We start from the raw sequence: 17,500 nt of genomic DNA on the forward strand, positions 1-17,500 counted from the left end.
TCAAAGAAGAGTAAATTTCTGAGGCCGTAATTTAGTTTCAATTTTCTTGGCTGACATTATGTAAATTCACTGAAAGCAGAGGAATTTTAAGTAACCAATACATTTCTTTTTAGATGCTGAACTTCCAAGCTGCAGCAGGAGGATTACAGAGGAAACAGTGATTACTTCTCCAAATTATCCCAATTCCATACCACGCGGTAAGAATCGCTATTACAACGATATCATGCGTTTCTGTTGTATAAAAAAAAGTAAAAAATGTCCCGAAGTTTCTTCTGTATAGCATATAATCAAGGCCACCGAAAATAGATCTATCTTTTACAGGTGGTCTCAGTATAATACTGTACCAGCCAAGGCATGAACTTTCAGCCACGGTCTCGTTAGTGGCCTGTCCTAGTTGCATAGGGCTGCTTACGACTATGGCTAACTTTAACCTTAAATAAGATAGAAACTACTGAAGCTAGAGGGTCTGAAATTGGGTATGTTTGATGATTGGAGGGTGGATGATCAACATACCAATTTGCAGCCCTCTAGCCTCAGTAGTTTTTCAGATCTGAGGGCGAAGAGAAAAAGTGTGGACAGAATTAAGTGCGGACGCACAGACAAATAGCCATCTCAATAGTTGTCTTTTACAGAAAACTAAAATGAAACTAGTTTTTCTTTCCTGAAAAAAAAAAAATACCATTGCTTAGCTAACACAAACATGACTCCTGTTTCAGACACTTGGTGCGTGTATCAAATCCAGGCGCCTGCGGGAATGATCGTGAAACTAACCTTTGACTACTTCAACCTCGAAAGGTACACTAGTTCAGGTTCCCTGAGGTGTGCCACGGCCTTCCTGGAAATACGCGACTTTGACAGATATGAAGGAAATATGTAAGTGGACACCCATATCATTGCTGCTGGTCCGCTGGTATAGTGGTTAGTGTTATTGTCGTGGTTGCCACTCAGATGTCGCGGGTTCGCGTCTACCCTAGGGCGATGAAAAATCACTGGCTCTGTGTCATGATCAGTTACTGCTGCAGTGTAGGGTCTGCGGTGGGAGGTTGAAACCAACATTCATTGGATGCTTGAATTTCAAGTCAGTGGCCCCTTTGGTGTGCTTGTTCTATGTGTATAGGTTTCATCTACCGAAATAATAATAATAATAATAATAATAATAATAATAATAATAATAATAATAATAATAATAATAATAATAATAATAATAATAATAAGTAATATGTAAGTAAACCAGACCGTTGAATTAAGACATGCTAAGAAAGCGCAGCAGCCGCAGCATACTCCCTACGCTGAGCGCTATGTAAGGCACACTGTAGGCAAAAATCTCCCAGGGTCCCATTACGAACAGCCTCTCCAGTTATAAATATAAAAAGACAATAGTTTTATTTTCACTAGATCAATATTTACTGATTGTCACATTTCTAGAATTCCTTAGGCTTAAGGACACCCATTAGCCTTTAAAAACGAATTTTCTGAGTTAATTTCCATTTTGAGTGATATATATATATATATATATATATATATATATATATATATATATATATATATATATATATATATATATATACATACATACATACATACATACATACATTACATATTTATGTATGTATGTATGTACATATTTGCATAGGACCTTTATTCCACATAAAGTCGTATTTTGATAACAAGTGTAGATATCACTATACAGCTAACGTCAGACCCTAAGACATTTGTATCCTCAATTGAAGGGTTGGTTGATAATTTACGTAGATCTCTTAGGTTTGAGGCTATTTAACAGCCATAAAAATCTAGAAAAAGCAGATACATTAATTTGAAACGCCAGTAGTCCTGATTTTAACATTTACATCCGGCACGTGTACGAATTCACAATAGGTTCCTTATAATTTGGATTAATCAAGAAATCTTCTTTTCAGAGCTTGTGGAACTGACATCAGGAGTCAAGAGAGCATTGTGAGCAACTCAACAGATATGATTCTGTATCTGGATACACCGTACAGCGCGTCTTCAAAAGGCTTCAAGGCTCGAGTCTCCTTCGTTAAGGAGGATGAGCAACGTGGGGCGCCTTTTAATCCGGTCAACCCTACAACAGAAGGATCAGCCCCGGGTCTCTTCGCAAGCTACTGGATTTCCCTGACAGTTGTTATCTTTACTCGTGCCTCACTATATGCCTATGAATAAGTGAATCATTTGATCTTCGTGCAACTGTGGCCGATTTTTTTGCTGTGATGGCAAGTGATTCATGGAAGACTTGTCAAGTCGTTCAGAAATCTCAGTCAGATTTATGAAATTTCTCTGTAGGCATCAAAAGATGGTGTCAGACGACAAAGAAGGCTTTAGTCTGTCCTTTGTATCTGTGGCCTAAGCACAAGTATTTGTTAGTGGTGATTAATGGAATGGCATTTCTTCAAGAATAATTCACTTATGATAAACTGTTACCTGTGATTCACATCTATATCTTTAGCCTGATAATGCACATATTTTAAAAGCTTGTATTAGCATCAGTCACTAGACACTTAAATAATACAAATGATGCGTACCCAGGTCTCGGGTTGGCTCTAGCAAGTAAATCGAGTGTTACAAGAGGAGAATATCCTAATATACCTTTGGTAGTTTCTTCGTATTTTTCATTATTGTGGATGTATCTGATTGAGCTTGATCAATAGAACAATTAATTATATGATTATTTTCATAATATTTATAATAAAAGTAAAATCCAGCAGATTGTGCTTCATATCATTTAAAAAGAACCTGTGCACTCTCCTCTAAAGAAAGGGGTTCTGAGGCTCTAATCTTATTCCAGTAAGACTGTAGAGAAAATGAAAAAGGAACAGAGATAAAAAATTACCTTTTACATTTCTAAAGGTGATGAACAATGCAAAACAAATTGTGCAGTTACACATTTCACGATGAGAAATATTGTATTCAGCTGTACACGAAAGATCTAAGAAATACTTGGTTGCTAAAAGGCACCTTAATCTACTGTATAGACTCAACGACTTTCCCATTCATCACTTTTAGCACGATGACCGCTGATGAAGATGGAGGAATGGTGATTTCGTCGAATGTCTAAGATCACGAGCAGATGAAGCTATTCGGTGACTTTGTAGGCAATGTAATGATGGACTAGGAATTTAGTTGTTGACCCTCTGGAGCAATGAGTGACTGTTCATAAGATCCATGCTATTTATCCCGTCCTGCCCCCATTGGTTATACATTCATGCTCCTGGCTGGAAAATCTGAACAATTGCCACGTGCGTAAGGTAAAAAGAACTCTCCATAGGGTGTGGAGCTACCATCCTCATTCAAAAAGATATTCTGAGAATGGAAAGGTTATAACCCTCCAAGCTACCATATATTAGGGGAAAAGGCGTATGATGGATATATATGTATATGGCCCTTGGGAATGGTCTTTCTAGCAGGCAATTCTTGTTAACTGCTATTGCACAAATGGTGTCTGTTGTCTGCAGGTAACAATTTTCCAGTTTCCGATATATCATTCTTATCTTCAAGGCTAGAATTTTTTCCAAGACGCTTTACAAAAGCGGCTCGTTTTGTTTTGGTGAGAGACCTGAAGGTCTGCAGTGAACTTAAGGCTGCTGCAGGATGGCACTCACTGCTTCACTGATCGGTAGGCTCCCACAGTTATCATTTTGGTGAAAAACCTCAATATGTCTCATCAGGTCGAGGCTTTCTGTTGCATATACCCACCAAGAGCCGACGTAATGATTCTGTTACATGCTTGCATGTGTGATAGTTGCTTGCCTGTTATTTTATAATGGCCTTTTAGTGTATCCTGTTTTTTCCTGAAATTGCATTGGTGGTTATTCATACGTTTTAGTGTCTTAGTCACCTCTGATATTTAATGAGTTGATATCCCAATTTTAAATGAAAAAAATTAAAATTCTCTCTCTCTCTCTCTCTCTCTCTCTCTCTCTCTCTCTCTCTCTCTCTCTCTCTCTCTCTCTCTCTCTCTCTCTCTCTATATATATATATATATATATGTATGTATATGCTATACATATATATACTGTATATTACCAATTTCTTACATAATTTCTAGTTGCTTTCATTAAGAAATTTCGTAAAAGTCTTAAGTCTTAGGGCTGTATAACATAGGGTGCGCCCACACTACGGTAAAACATTTTGTATAATATACATACATACACACACACACACACACACACACATATATATATATATATATATATATATATATATATATATATATATATATATATATATATATATATATATATATATATATATGTAATATTACATTTTATAATTGTCCCTGACTCGCTAAATTAATTTGTCTTCGATTATTTTCATGAATGAATAATAAATTTACGTTTGACTCTTGAAGGAACCTGTAATATCACATTAACAGTCAAGTCCGCGTCAGTGAATCGAATTTTGAAGATTCCGTTGCAATTCAACGAGAAAGAACGGCAATTTCGCGCTCAGCGAGTTTGAAGAAAACGGAGCTACTTTCGGGGAGGACTGTTCTAAATTAGAGCCCCCGCCACTGCGTTTGAATGATTTCGAGGACATAATAACGTTATCGAAAGATTATTGTGTAAGCGTATATTTTACTAGACAATTCAGATTGTGAAATTTCCTTCTAGGTCTTGGCTGTATACCTGAATGCGGTGTCTTGGTTTGATATGTTCATGGTTATGGAGAAAAATGATGCACGCACAACACACAAACATACAGTGAAGTTCCACAACTGACAAGAAAGACTAAGGAGAATGTGAAAATAACTTTGAGACATCCTGTATGATGTAAAAACGCCAATACCGTTTTACCAATCTCTGAAATTTGGACAATAACTAATTTGGTAGTTATACATCCCAGTCAGACCCAAGCCTCCATACCTTTTGAAAGAAAATCTTCGTAAACATGACAAGTAAAAAATGCGCCGAAGTTTCTTCTGATCAGTCGAGTTTTCTGTACAGCGTATAATCAAGGCCACACAAAATAGATCTATCTTTGTGGTTACGGTATAATGCTGCATGAGCCGCGGCCCATGAAACTTTTACCACGGCCCGGTGGTGGCCTGTCCAGAAGTACGATTATGGCTAACTTTAACCTTAAAATAAAAACCACTGAGGCTAGACGGCTGCAATTTGTTGCGTTTGATGACTGGAGGGTGGATGATCAACATACCAATTTGCAGCCCTCTAGCCTCAGTAGTTTTTCAGATCTGAGGGCGGACAGAAAAAGTGCAGACATAAAAACTGCGTAAAGAATAAGGTGCGGACGGACAGACAAAGCCGGTGCAACAGTTTTCTTTTACAGAAAACTAGAAATGGGACTTATCCGTCCACGGGGGTCGAAAAGTCTAGCAATGAGGCTAAGGACTGCTCACATAGCAGATGAAGTCTAATAATGAACACCAACATCAATACCTTCAAATGAAAAACAATCTTGTGAATAAACCCACTGAACATCTAACATCATGTGTACCAAAATATTTATTAGATTGTTTATCAAATTCTTAACAATGGAACTCCATTTAGACAGAAACATACCTGCCTGAGATAAACTATCACCATCCTCATCACAATGGGCAAAAGCTTACTCATTGCTATCGGCCCCGATAACCAGTCTTCAACATACAAGTTATCCTTCAATTCTTCACCCACTGGTGAATTGGGGAAACATCTGAGATGATGTTTGACAGTGGTGTTTAACAAAAAAAGGGCTACAAACAACCATCTTTAATTTACAAAAGAAACTGATGAACAACCTGATCCTGTTTTTCGACACTAATTTGTAAAAGGCCTTTGTAATTTCAGCAGTCAGAACCACCTTCCAACCTCTAAGAATTTCCACCAAATTTGGAACAAGAGAAGGACCAGATTTAAGGCAGTCATTTAAAGAAACGCCATTGTAGCTTGCTGCAGATGCATCAGACATAGGTCTAATCTTGGTTCACAGACTACTAAGAAACTACTGTGTCGTGTGGTATGCAATACATAGGATATGGGCTGACAAGTTCAAAAGATGAAACTTCCTCAGTAATCCTCTTCTTTTCAGAAGTTAGAAAGACATTATAATACTGTTGCTGCAAGTCAGGCTCTCTTGCTAACCTGTGGTCAAGACCTTCTAATCTTTTCCTTGCAAGATACTCATTACTTTTGAGACTATCTTTAGCAGCATCTGACTTCCAGGGCAAAGCCATTTGATGTCTCTTCAAATCCTTCAAAACAGTACTTGGGGAACTAATATCTCTACTGGCTCATCAACACTAATTGGCACAGACTCAAGAGCCCAATTCACAGTATAACATTTGAGAAATAACAAAATTCTCACGAGGGGGACAATCCAAGAACCCTAGAGTTCCCATCCAAACACAGACCCCTGAGCTGCTATACCATCCACCTGGTAAAACCTATGTGGAATCGTATATTTCCAGTGCGCATCAAGTACGAGCAAGATATCATCTGTTATCCGACGATCAACTTAATAATTTTCAGCAAGACTAAAATAAAATAGGAAAAGGACTTAAAAATTCTTTTGTAACACATTACTCACACAACCCAATAATTTCACATCATACAAATTATGATTATCATTCTAGGAAGATTCTCCACCACTAAAGGCTGTGTAAGACAAGTGTTGAAGGGAAACCACTTTGGTTTAATTTTCCTAACAAGCTTACTGGAAATATAGGACCTATCAGATCTTGAATCCAAAAGCAATGTACATCTAGAGCATACACCCTTTTCCCCATGCACCTTAATATTGGGAGTTTGTAAAACAGTATATGTTTGGCTTAAAAGGCTTGGATTGGATTCCTTGGGCTACATCCACATGGTGTTCTGGACTAGCTCTATTTTTATTACCACTTGTAACAACCCGCAAATTACCGTCATTTGTGGGATGAGACACATTATTAGAATCACACCTACAGGAGTAGAAGCGAGTTTAGATTTCAAACATTTCAAACAATAAAGAATATTGTGGTTACCTTTACATTCTGAACATTTGTTTTATAGCCTTTTAGAAACATGACTTTAATTTAAACACTGAAGCTCAATCTATGAGAACGAATTTCTCTTCAGGTCTTTTAATGGAAGTTTTGTTGCATTCCAACAATTTTCTGAATTATGTGATTTATGACAGAAATTGCATATAGGACTAATTGAGCTAAGCCTATATGGGATGCCTTTAATGCTGATGCAGAAGTCATTTTTCTCAGAATTAACAATGCAGCTGTCTGGTTCACCTGAGAGCCACTTTTGAAGGTTTCTGACTGTTCACAGCATTCTGTTTCCTTCTGAAGGAAATTTAGCAATCAGTCTAAAACACTTTCATGACCTGATTCTTCTCTTAACCACTCCATTCAAATGTCGTGTGGCAATCGAGACAAAATCGCTGGAATTAGAAATACTCCGTACTTATCTCCAACAACCACAAGGGTAAAGTTTTAGGGTCCAAATGTGTGTAAGCAGCTCATCTTGTAATTTCCAAAGAGAAGAAGTATATGAAGAACCCTGATTTTTAACAGGCATACCCACATTTAAAAGAGCTTGAATGTGAGAAAAAAATAATTCGTTCTGGATTCCTAAACCTGTCTTAACAAAGACAGTAGGTAGTGTTTGGTGATATAGACATAAATGAAGATGGAATAAAAACAACATGGAAAAGTGTTGCAATGCTTGAATGCTGAGTAATCTCAATGCCACAATCACCTGTCTTACACTGGCCAGTGACCGTATGCTGTGCTCTCATAACTGGGCTATGCTTGTCTTAACCTCATTACCATCGCATCTATAGGGTTGTGTATGAATTCCCTCGTTTGAGAATTACAACTAGCAGTCAATACAACTTGGAGTTTAAACTGCACATCCGTGCTAAAGTGGAAAACCAATAAAAATGGATAATTTGTCAAAACAATAATGTAGAAATAAAATGAAAATAAACTGTCTCCACCAGAGCAGTAATATTATTTATCAAACTATAACTCAAGCAAAAGAATAATTACTGGGAATCAAAGCCTACCCCTGAATCACAGACTTTGCTTCACCTTCTAGCCAAGACAGCAGGTAACTGAATGTGCTTGTGACAGGGAAATTTGTATCACTGACTAAAGCAAGAAAATGGACTACCACTCAGTCAACTCACCCTTGAATTTTGGACTCCGGTCTAGGTAATCTTAAACTCTGGGAAGAGTTTGCAGATCCACAAGAATTGCTTCCATGGGGTATCCGTTTAATAAATTTCTTCTCCTTGGACATTTTGTCCAAGCGCTGGAACGCCTTCGCTCACCAAAGCTTAGCATCTCAATGAAATTGGAATGCAGCGTTGATGTCCTCGTCGAGTTCATCAGGATCACCAAGCCCTGCTTCATAAAAGCTTTGGGCATCATCCAGAGCCGCTATTCTTGCATCAAATTCATCAATTGCCTCTTCTAGCTCAGTACAGGACAAATCTTTTGTCTTACCCAACAAAGCTTTAAAACCTTCGAGAAACGGGTAAGCGATTCCCAACTTTTCAAGATCGTCCGTATTTTGCCATATACTCTTTTCTAGAGATTATACACGAATCCACATTAATTCTGGTTCTATGCACCATTAAATGTTATGACTAGCTTCTAGGCAACGGATAAACCACAAAATAGGCTGGGAAAATCAGAGCTAAAACAGCCTTTTAAACAAAGCTTTATTCTCTCCACAGTCCAAAACAAAGATGTTTCACAGAATGCAACAATAGCTACAAAGGTAAGGTGAACTCTCATGCTATTTAATCAAATATTGTAATACAAAATAATTAAAAGGGTAACACTCAACAGGTACACAAAAAAGAACTTCCTTCTTCTTGGCAGTTCCAGTTGAATATATTTATTTTTTCTTGCTAGGACCAAGAAAAATGAGCTGTAGTTTGATAAATAATATTACTACTCTGTTGGAGACAGTTTCTCATAATTTTATTTTTACATTATTGTTTTGGCAAATTATTAATTCTTTATTGGTTTTTCACCTTAGCACAGATGTGCAGTTTAAACTCCAAGTTGTATTAACTGCTACTTGTATTTCTCAAACAAGGGAATTCATACACAACCCTAGAGAAGCGATGGTACTGAGGTTAAGAAAAAACATAGCCCAGTTATGAGAACACAGTATACGGTCACTGCCCAGTGTAAGACAAGTGACTGTGGCATTGAGATTACTCAGCATTCAAGCATTGCATCACTTTTCCATGTCGTGTTTTCATTCCATCTTCATATATCGCCAAACACTACCTACTGACTTAGTGCTACAATCCATAAATTTTCATACCCAGCATAAACATAGGGATCTGCGGCTATGTGGAAACCATTGTATGTAGGGTTTGCAGGTTCAAGTCTGTTCAAGTTCTCGTGATAATTGATCTTTTATAGAAGATGGAGGGAGACTAAGGTTGTAGTGTTTGAGCGTAATCCCTTCCATAAATCCCAGAAAAAGGAGAATAAGGGAAAACCTTATGGCCAAAGAAATCATATGCAAACTTAAGCAACATGTTTGTATGTTTGCTTAAGGGCCGTAACATGCGCAGAAAGGTCAGAGATATTTTCAAAAAGTTCCAGTTTCAAGAGATTTGTGTAGGTGATGTGTCTTAAAGTATCAGGAAAAAACTTCGTCACTTCTGAATTCCCTTCTTCAATATAGGTCTGATTATAATGATTTTAAATATTTTAAATCCGCCTACAATCATCTTCGAATCATTCCAGTTGCCACACCTTATAGTTGATGGACTAATACTAAGAAATAACAGTGCACTCTTTTAAGATAGCAATGAGGACTCACATTGGAAAACACAAGGATAGCCTGAGTTGCTCTCGATGTGCAGATGCTGCAGTAATGAAAATTTTATTAGCTTGCAGCCAAATAAAGTGGTCAAAACCTATAACCTATGATACCCCTTATTATTGAAATGTGAGGAAAGCGGGCTTTCACCTATAAATAGTTTGTGGTATCTGGGTGGCATGGCCAGTGACTTCTCACTAAGGCTAATGCAAGTTCAAGTCTTGCTAATGGCTTGATGGAATTTCATTGTGCATGCGATCTTACTGACTCTGATTTAGGGATAGTCTAGGTCTATTTGCTGAGGCATCTCCTCCATGCACTGCCTGGTTACCGTATGTCTCATGTGTGTGTGTGTATGGAGAAGAGACTTTGGTGCTGATCATATGTGTTTATGTTTGGCTTCAAGGTCACTGTGTAACATAGTTACCTGTTTCTTGTACCTGCTGCCCAATCACGGCACCGAAACACTGCTGAATCTTTAAAAAGGTTAAAACTACCTTACAGTAGATGCAAAATAATGGGCCGGTAGTATATTTGATTATGAGAAAGTGTTGAAGCTGTTCTACTGGAATTATGGAATGGATTACGTTTCAAACAACATACACTTAGTCACATTCCATCTCAGATATATACTGAATTATCAGATCCCAAAAATAGAACTGAATTGTTCGAATTTGAATAGACTTGTACCTGCAAACCCTCCATATCCAATGGTCTCCACATAGCCGCAGGACATATGATGTGTTTATGATGAGTATAAAAATATATGGATTATAATACAAACCCAGTAGGTAGTGTTTGGTGCTATAGACATATACGAAGAGGGAATAATAACACAACATGGTCAAGTGATGCAATTCTTGAATGCTGAGTAATCTCAATGCCACAGTCAGTTGTGTCACACCGGGCAGTGACCATACAACTATGTTCTCATAACTGGGCTATGTTTGTCATAAGCTCAGTAGCCTACCATAGCCTTCCACAGGGTTGGGTATGAATTCCACTTGCTTAAGAATAGCTCAGTCATACTCCTTTTATTATGAAGCTTTCCTTTTTCTTTACCGTGCGCGAAACAGACTGAGAACGAAATTTGCATGGTTTCTTATCAGGAGAAAATCTTTCTCTTTCCTAAGGGTTCCTTCGTTCTATGATTTCTGTCCCCTTATTCAGAGCTAACAACACTTTCCCACCCAGGTGTTGTGAGGGTTGTTGTTATCTTGTTTTGCACAACTTTCATATCGTTTTATGGGACTGTCTTTACTTCTGGAGTATGTATATTGTAAGAATTACTATTCTCTTTGTCTTTCCAAAATGCGTTACCTTTACTTTTTATGGTTTTAAGTCTATTAAACGTTACAGATGTCCAACTCTTTCCCAAGTACTCATTAACAAAACCAAACGTTAGGTGTGTATCTCAAATATTTTATGCTTTTAAGTACAAACTGATTTTTTAGAAAGAGATAGTGTTTCTAGAAATTGAGCTAAGGCAGAATCCCTTATGCAAGGTTTGATGAGCCTGCTTTTATCTACTGTATTGTCGCAGTGTTGCATTTTTATGTGTGTGTATTATTATTATTATTATTATTATGTGTATGTATTATTATTATTATTATTCAGAAGATGAAACCTATCCATATGGAACAAACACACAGGGGATTCAGTGACTTAAAATTAAAGTGTCCAAAGAATATAATGTTCATTAGGAAGAAGTAAGCGGAGGTAAAGGGATTACATAACGAAGAGATCCCACTTATTAAAAATGAAAAATAAATTAATAAATTATTAACAGATAAAAATGTTTTATAATGCAAGGAGAATAGTATTAGGGTAGTAATACATTGCACCTTCGCTTGAACTTCTGAGGTTCCAATTGCACGACATCCTCTGGGAGACTGTTCCACAGTCCAACGGTGTGAGGAATAAAGAACCTCTGGAACTGAGAAGTTAGACAGCGAAGCACATTTACTGAATATTGGTGTTGCGGTTCAGCGAATCTGGTTGCTCTCGGCAGGTAAAGGGATCAGGGATCAATTGTGAATGTGAAAGTTTAATATCCATAGCATTGACTATCTGTATTTTTTTTTCTGTGGCGCAAAAATAACTAGAGGAAATGGCGTATGGATATATATAAATATGTATATATATACATATATATATATATATATATATATATATATATATATATATATATATATATATATATATATATATATATATATATATATATATATATGTGTGTGTGTGTGTGTGTGTGTGTGTGTATGCATATATATATATATATATATATATATATATATATATATATATTTATATATATATACACACACACATATATATATATATATATATATATATATATATATATATATATATATATATATATATATCTATATATATATATATCTATATATATATATATATATATATATATATATATATATATATATATATATATATATGTATATATGTATGTATGCATATTATGTATGTATGTATGCATATTTGTGTGTGTGCTTGTGTATGTGTGATAATCTGTGTATATTTATCTGTGGATTATAAATGTCTCTAATGAAAGTTTTACTGCTAGTGCAGCAATGGTTCGCTCTACTTGTAATCTGAGGATTTGGAATGTATCGGTAGTAATGGTCAGTCAGCTTGATTGATCGATCCAAGCGACGTAGATGTGCATGTGCGTGCGCATACATATGAGAGCCGTACCATTTTTTAGTATGACATTTTTGGTATCAACTAATGCAGCGGAGAGCAGCCGAATGTGAATTTTTTGTTTAATGGTTTTAGTGAATAATTTGCTTTATTTTTGTGTTCGTACCTTCGGAGTCGTCACCAGAATTCAGGACACCAGAATGAGAGGAGAATATCTGGCTCAAATTGCGTTTCACTGTGACATACCCGGAGAAGGGTCACATCTCGATTAAGTGCTGGTTTTCACATCATCTCATCATTATATTTCAAGCCACGATTCTCTTGTCCTCCTCCTAAGTGGTGTTTTTCCTTTTTTCTGTTTTGTGGGTGAGGTCTTTATGGTATGGCTGGTGATGGGACCCAATAAAGCCCAGAAATAGATGTTAGCTTTCTGGAGCTGTTTGTTGGCGGTTTTTAGATGAGGAAGAATTTCGATAGCTACTCTGGCACCCTCTCCGCCCACCATTGTTGCCAGCTTGGGATGGAACTCCGGTTGTGCAACCCAAGCTCCCTTCTACCTCTTTTCGGGGGCCCCCTTTCTCTCTGTGCCTCAGTCCTCAATGACCCCCCCAAATCCCCTTTCCTTACTCTCCCTCCAATTCCTATCTCCCTTTCCTAACCCATTCCTCTTATCCTCTGCTACCTAGGCTTTAAGTTCTCCACTGTTCATAATCTTATTGATTTTTCTACCACAGCTTTCCAAGATGGTGAGAGCATTATCTTCTTTAGAGCGCATACATGCTTCATGTCCCTTTCCTCTTCTGCTTCTCACGGGACGTGACTCCAAGGCACCTTTCCAGGAACCCCCCCGGCTTCCAGTATCTTAAACCCTCAGCTGAAACATGTACTCAGGTGATAGAATTATTCCATATCCTTTTGATTTTCTTGTTTAAAGCTCATCCTACGGAGAAGAATGTTAAATGGTCTATCTGAACCGGCTTTCTACTTTGAGACCAGGCCTATAACCCACTCGCTGAATCAAAATTTTCCGAGTATTTCTTTAAAGTAGGACTGTTTCCTCTGCACCCACCAGCTAGTTGCTCCGCCCCCTTGTGCTGACGTAATCTTTAGTGCCCGTCCCCCATTGGTTCACGGAGGGATGGAAGCGTCGGTCCCGGCCAATCAAGGGGGAGAGTGCCTGGAACTCTGCACCAATGGCACGGCGTCTGGGTTGGCATATCGACATGAATTTACTAATATGTCCCTCTGCGCAGACCATCCAAAGGTGCCAGACTCGCGTCTGGCTCGTCCGCGCCGACGACTTTCTCGCTTGGCGCCACGACGAGTTTCCGTCGCCAGTCCGACACCACACTTCCCAAACCTGGATCCATACACCAAGTAAGTCTACTCTGTTGCTTCCTCCTCTCAGATTGGAAAAGACAAAAGGGTCTAAGAGGCTGAGGCTACTTGAAGGATATTTTCTTCACCGACCGCTTTTCTCCCCAAAAAGGATTTATTCTTCGAGTGGACTGTTCTTCAGAGGCAACCCAGAGTGCATAAGTGAATAAGTGAATAAGGTGGACGGGGGGAGGGAGGGGTGGTAAAAAGCTTCCTAGCCGTGCGATCATTATCATTAGCATCGTCTTTACGAATTAGTATTCAAGTTCCGTGACGCGGGATTGAGGAGTTCCTCATTCCATCGGGAATAAGAGATTACCGAAGGAGATTAATAAAGGAGATGACGCGTTGATGTTGGGAAAAGAGAGAGAGGGGGGGAATCTCACTACTCAATCTATTCACGCACCCCGCGCATATTAAGCCCTCATAGTAATCGAATTATCCTGGGGACGAGACTGACAAAACCACTGCTGGTGGATCTGTTAAGGGGGCGGGGGGAGGGGGGACCCGTTCGGCTATGACTTACCTGCATCGCCTTCAAGGCTTTCCCATACAGCGAAGGTAAACGATGTTAGGCTGAATTTCTTCTTACAACTGCGAGTGAGATTGTGGATTAGTTCTAAAGTCATTTGATATCGAACGCTTTCCAAAGCGAAGTCTCCCTGATGAAAAATCAATTATAAGTGTAATAACCTGTGCAAAGGGGGTGTGGGGTGGGGGAAATTGTCTGGAATGACGTCATGGATAAATCCAGAGGATGGACGGAGGAATCACAGACGAGTGACGTCACAATCAATCACGATGAAAAAGGGGAAGATTGTGACAAATATGAAAGAGCTGAATAGAAATTCTAAAGTCAGTTTCAGTCTTCTCATTTCTTGCTTCCCATACCATCTAGAGACTTGGTAGCAGTATTGTGTGATTATAGAAAGAAATCTTGAGTGACTGACGTTATGCCACTTGTCATTTTAGACCGAAATGGAAAAATTAAGGTTAGTTTTGATAAGGGAAACGAGTGGAGAAAATGAAGACAAGAGATTTATTGATGGAGGCAAGAGAAACGGGGCACGAGAGGGGGGAAGGGGACCTTTTGTGGGGTTTGGGATGGGGGTCGCGAGCAAAGCAGCAGGAGAGAATCAGGTTGTCTGGATTTTTGTGGGGGAGGAGCAGGAGGAGGAGCAGGAAGAGTAGGAGGAGGTGGGTAGTTATGTAGGGGGTTGAGGAAAGGTAGAAAGAGAGAGAGAGAGAGAGAGAGAGAGAGAGAGAGAGAGAGAGAGAGAGAGAGAGAGAGAGAGAGATGCAGAGATTGCGGGACGAAGGATCATTGACGCGGGGTTAAGGGAGGTAGCCATTTTGGGTCTCTGAGTTTTCTTTTATTATTTATTTATTGACAATTTTTGAGTTTGGGGCATGGGAAAGGCAGGTAGGTAGGTGCCCAGGGTAGAGGCTGCGTGACGCAGGAGGGAAGGTGTGAGGAAGGTGCCATAGCTCCAACTGGTCAAGGGAGGTCAGGCAATAATAGGGGGACAGAGGTTAGGTTATTTAAAGGTCAAAGCAATTGTAGCATTAAACAACAAAGAGAAAGGGAGAAAAAAACAGTAGATATATAAGCAAGAGGAAACGAGTAACATAAGAAAAAGCAAATAATACTACATGTAGGAATTAATAAAAAAAAAAAGAAATATACAGAAAAGAGAAAAGGTCCATAGACAGAGAAAAAGGTCCATAGAAAGAAAGAAAATATAATAGACATACAGAACATTATGGATAAAATAAAAAAAAAGTAAAGAAAGACAAATCAAAAGAGAGAAAAATAGCAACGGCAATATTTAAAAAATTGGCAAATGAAAAAAGTAACTTCAAACGTACAGGAAAAATACATTTTTGATTTTCATCAGTCGCTGATCTGCCAAATGACAGAAACAGCAGTTAATCGAAATGGCAGATATGAAAGCGTACAGCAACGAAAAAGAAAATGCACAAAGAAAAAAATACCAACTGTCATAGTTTACCAAATGTCCCTGATCAGGCAGATACGTCAAACGAAGTTAAAAAAAATAAATAAATAAATAAAAAAAAATAAAAAAAGGAAATTATTAAATTCAATTATTTGTATTTGATGTCACTCCGTCTTTGCTTCTTCAAAGTCTAATGGTTTTCTTCGTTACTTTCAACCAAGGAATATCTCGAGATGATCACACTGTATCTTATTTTTTTCCAGTCATGTAACGCATTAGAAGACCTAATTAAGACAAAATACAGAATGAATTTGTGCCCCTCTACCAAAACTCCTAATCCTTATTCCACAATACAGTCAAAATTTCATTCAGAATTAATTTCTTGGGACTTCAGAAGTTCAAGCGAAAATGCAATGCATTACTACTCTAATACTATTCTTCTTGCATTTTAATAATTTTTATCTATTTATCTATTTATTGATTTATTTTTTATTTTTTGATAAGTAAATCTCTTCTTTCTGTATTTCCCTTTACTTCCTCTTACTTCTTCCTAATGAACACCATATTCTTTGGAAGCTTGAATTTCGAGTCAATCGTCCCTGTGGGCTTGTTCCATATGAATAGGTTTCATCTACCGAATAATAATAATAATAATAATAATAATAATAATAATAATAATAATAATAATAATAATAATAATAACCAACAATCAAGTCTTCACTGTTAAGCTCAAGACCGAATCGAAATTGCAGAAGACTTACGAAACGGTAGCCTAAGAAGAAGAATAAGAAAGTGCTAATTTAAAAAAAAATGGATTTTGTTAAAAAGGAAGTTTGAAACAGAAGAATGCTGAAACGTTATTCTTTTAACCAGACACGATGGTAATCGAATATATTTTCCTTCTGTTTTTCAATAACGGATTTTAATCGAGGCAAGAAATCTATTTATCTTTTTTAAATAAAAAAAAAGCTAGCTAGAACCAAATGAAAACGAACACCTTTTTTCCAATTTTTTTTATCACCACATGCAACTATTCATTACAATTATCTAAAAATAAAGATATAACTAAAAATTAGCAAAGATACTCTTACTTGTTAGTTATAAGATTTCTCAATGTATAAAACCTTACGCTTGCAAACAACATGCAGAGAGATATTTTATTCCGTTTTTCATATGAGAACTTTAGAAATAAAAATAAAGTGTATTGTGATGCCCTTCTTTTGTCTGGCTTTCTTTAATGTGGAGAAAAAATATATATGTTTTTAAATCCTGAAAAAAGGCTTTTATGTTTTTTCATTTGTTTCTTGCAGGATTTTTAATAAAAAAAAGCTAAGAATCATTCCCTCACTCTTTCACAAAAAGAAGGAAAAGTTTTATTTATACAGGCATCCATCAGTAAATATTGATTGTCCTTCAAGAAAAAAAAAATATATATATATATATTTCTGTTACACCCCTATACCCCTTAAATAAGAAGAAAGATGGCGCCGCAACAGATTTAATTCTATTTTTTTTCTTCACTTAATAAAGCCGAAAATTTGTTGCTTCTAGAAGCCTAAACTGATTTCTGATGACACTGCTGTAAGATCAAGTTATGAAAATATAACGTTAAGTAGGTCTAGCAATTCCCATTGGCTCTAGTTACGTGAAAATAACTACTATGCCCATCGAGTCCTTGACGTATCTGTGATCTTTAAAGCCTAA

General features: G+C 37.3%; 1 protein-coding gene and 1 long non-coding RNA gene across 2 annotated transcripts in view; both read left to right on the plus strand.

Moving 5' to 3' along the window:
• Positions 1 to 2,727, plus strand: part of LOC136832209 (blastula protease 10-like) — a 16,349-nt gene extending 13,622 nt beyond the window's left edge. The window contains exons 8-10 of the mRNA XM_067093043.1: positions 114 to 197; positions 717 to 873; positions 1,917 to 2,727. Of these exons, the coding sequence (XP_066949144.1) occupies positions 114 to 197; positions 717 to 873; positions 1,917 to 2,181 (506 nt within the window). The 3' untranslated portion in view covers positions 2,182 to 2,727. The remainder of the gene's footprint in view (positions 1 to 113; positions 198 to 716; positions 874 to 1,916) is intronic.
• Positions 2,728 to 13,630: 10,903 nt separating this feature from the next.
• Positions 13,631 to 17,500, plus strand: part of LOC136832416 (uncharacterized) — a 169,186-nt gene continuing 165,316 nt past the window's right edge. The window contains exon 1 of the long non-coding RNA XR_010851194.1: positions 13,631 to 13,838. This is a non-coding gene — a long non-coding RNA (uncharacterized lncRNA). The remainder of the gene's footprint in view (positions 13,839 to 17,500) is intronic.

This window comes from Macrobrachium rosenbergii, chromosome 49 (assembly GCF_040412425.1).
Source record: "Macrobrachium rosenbergii isolate ZJJX-2024 chromosome 49, ASM4041242v1, whole genome shotgun sequence".
Taxonomy (NCBI): domain Eukaryota; kingdom Metazoa; phylum Arthropoda; class Malacostraca; order Decapoda; family Palaemonidae; genus Macrobrachium; species Macrobrachium rosenbergii.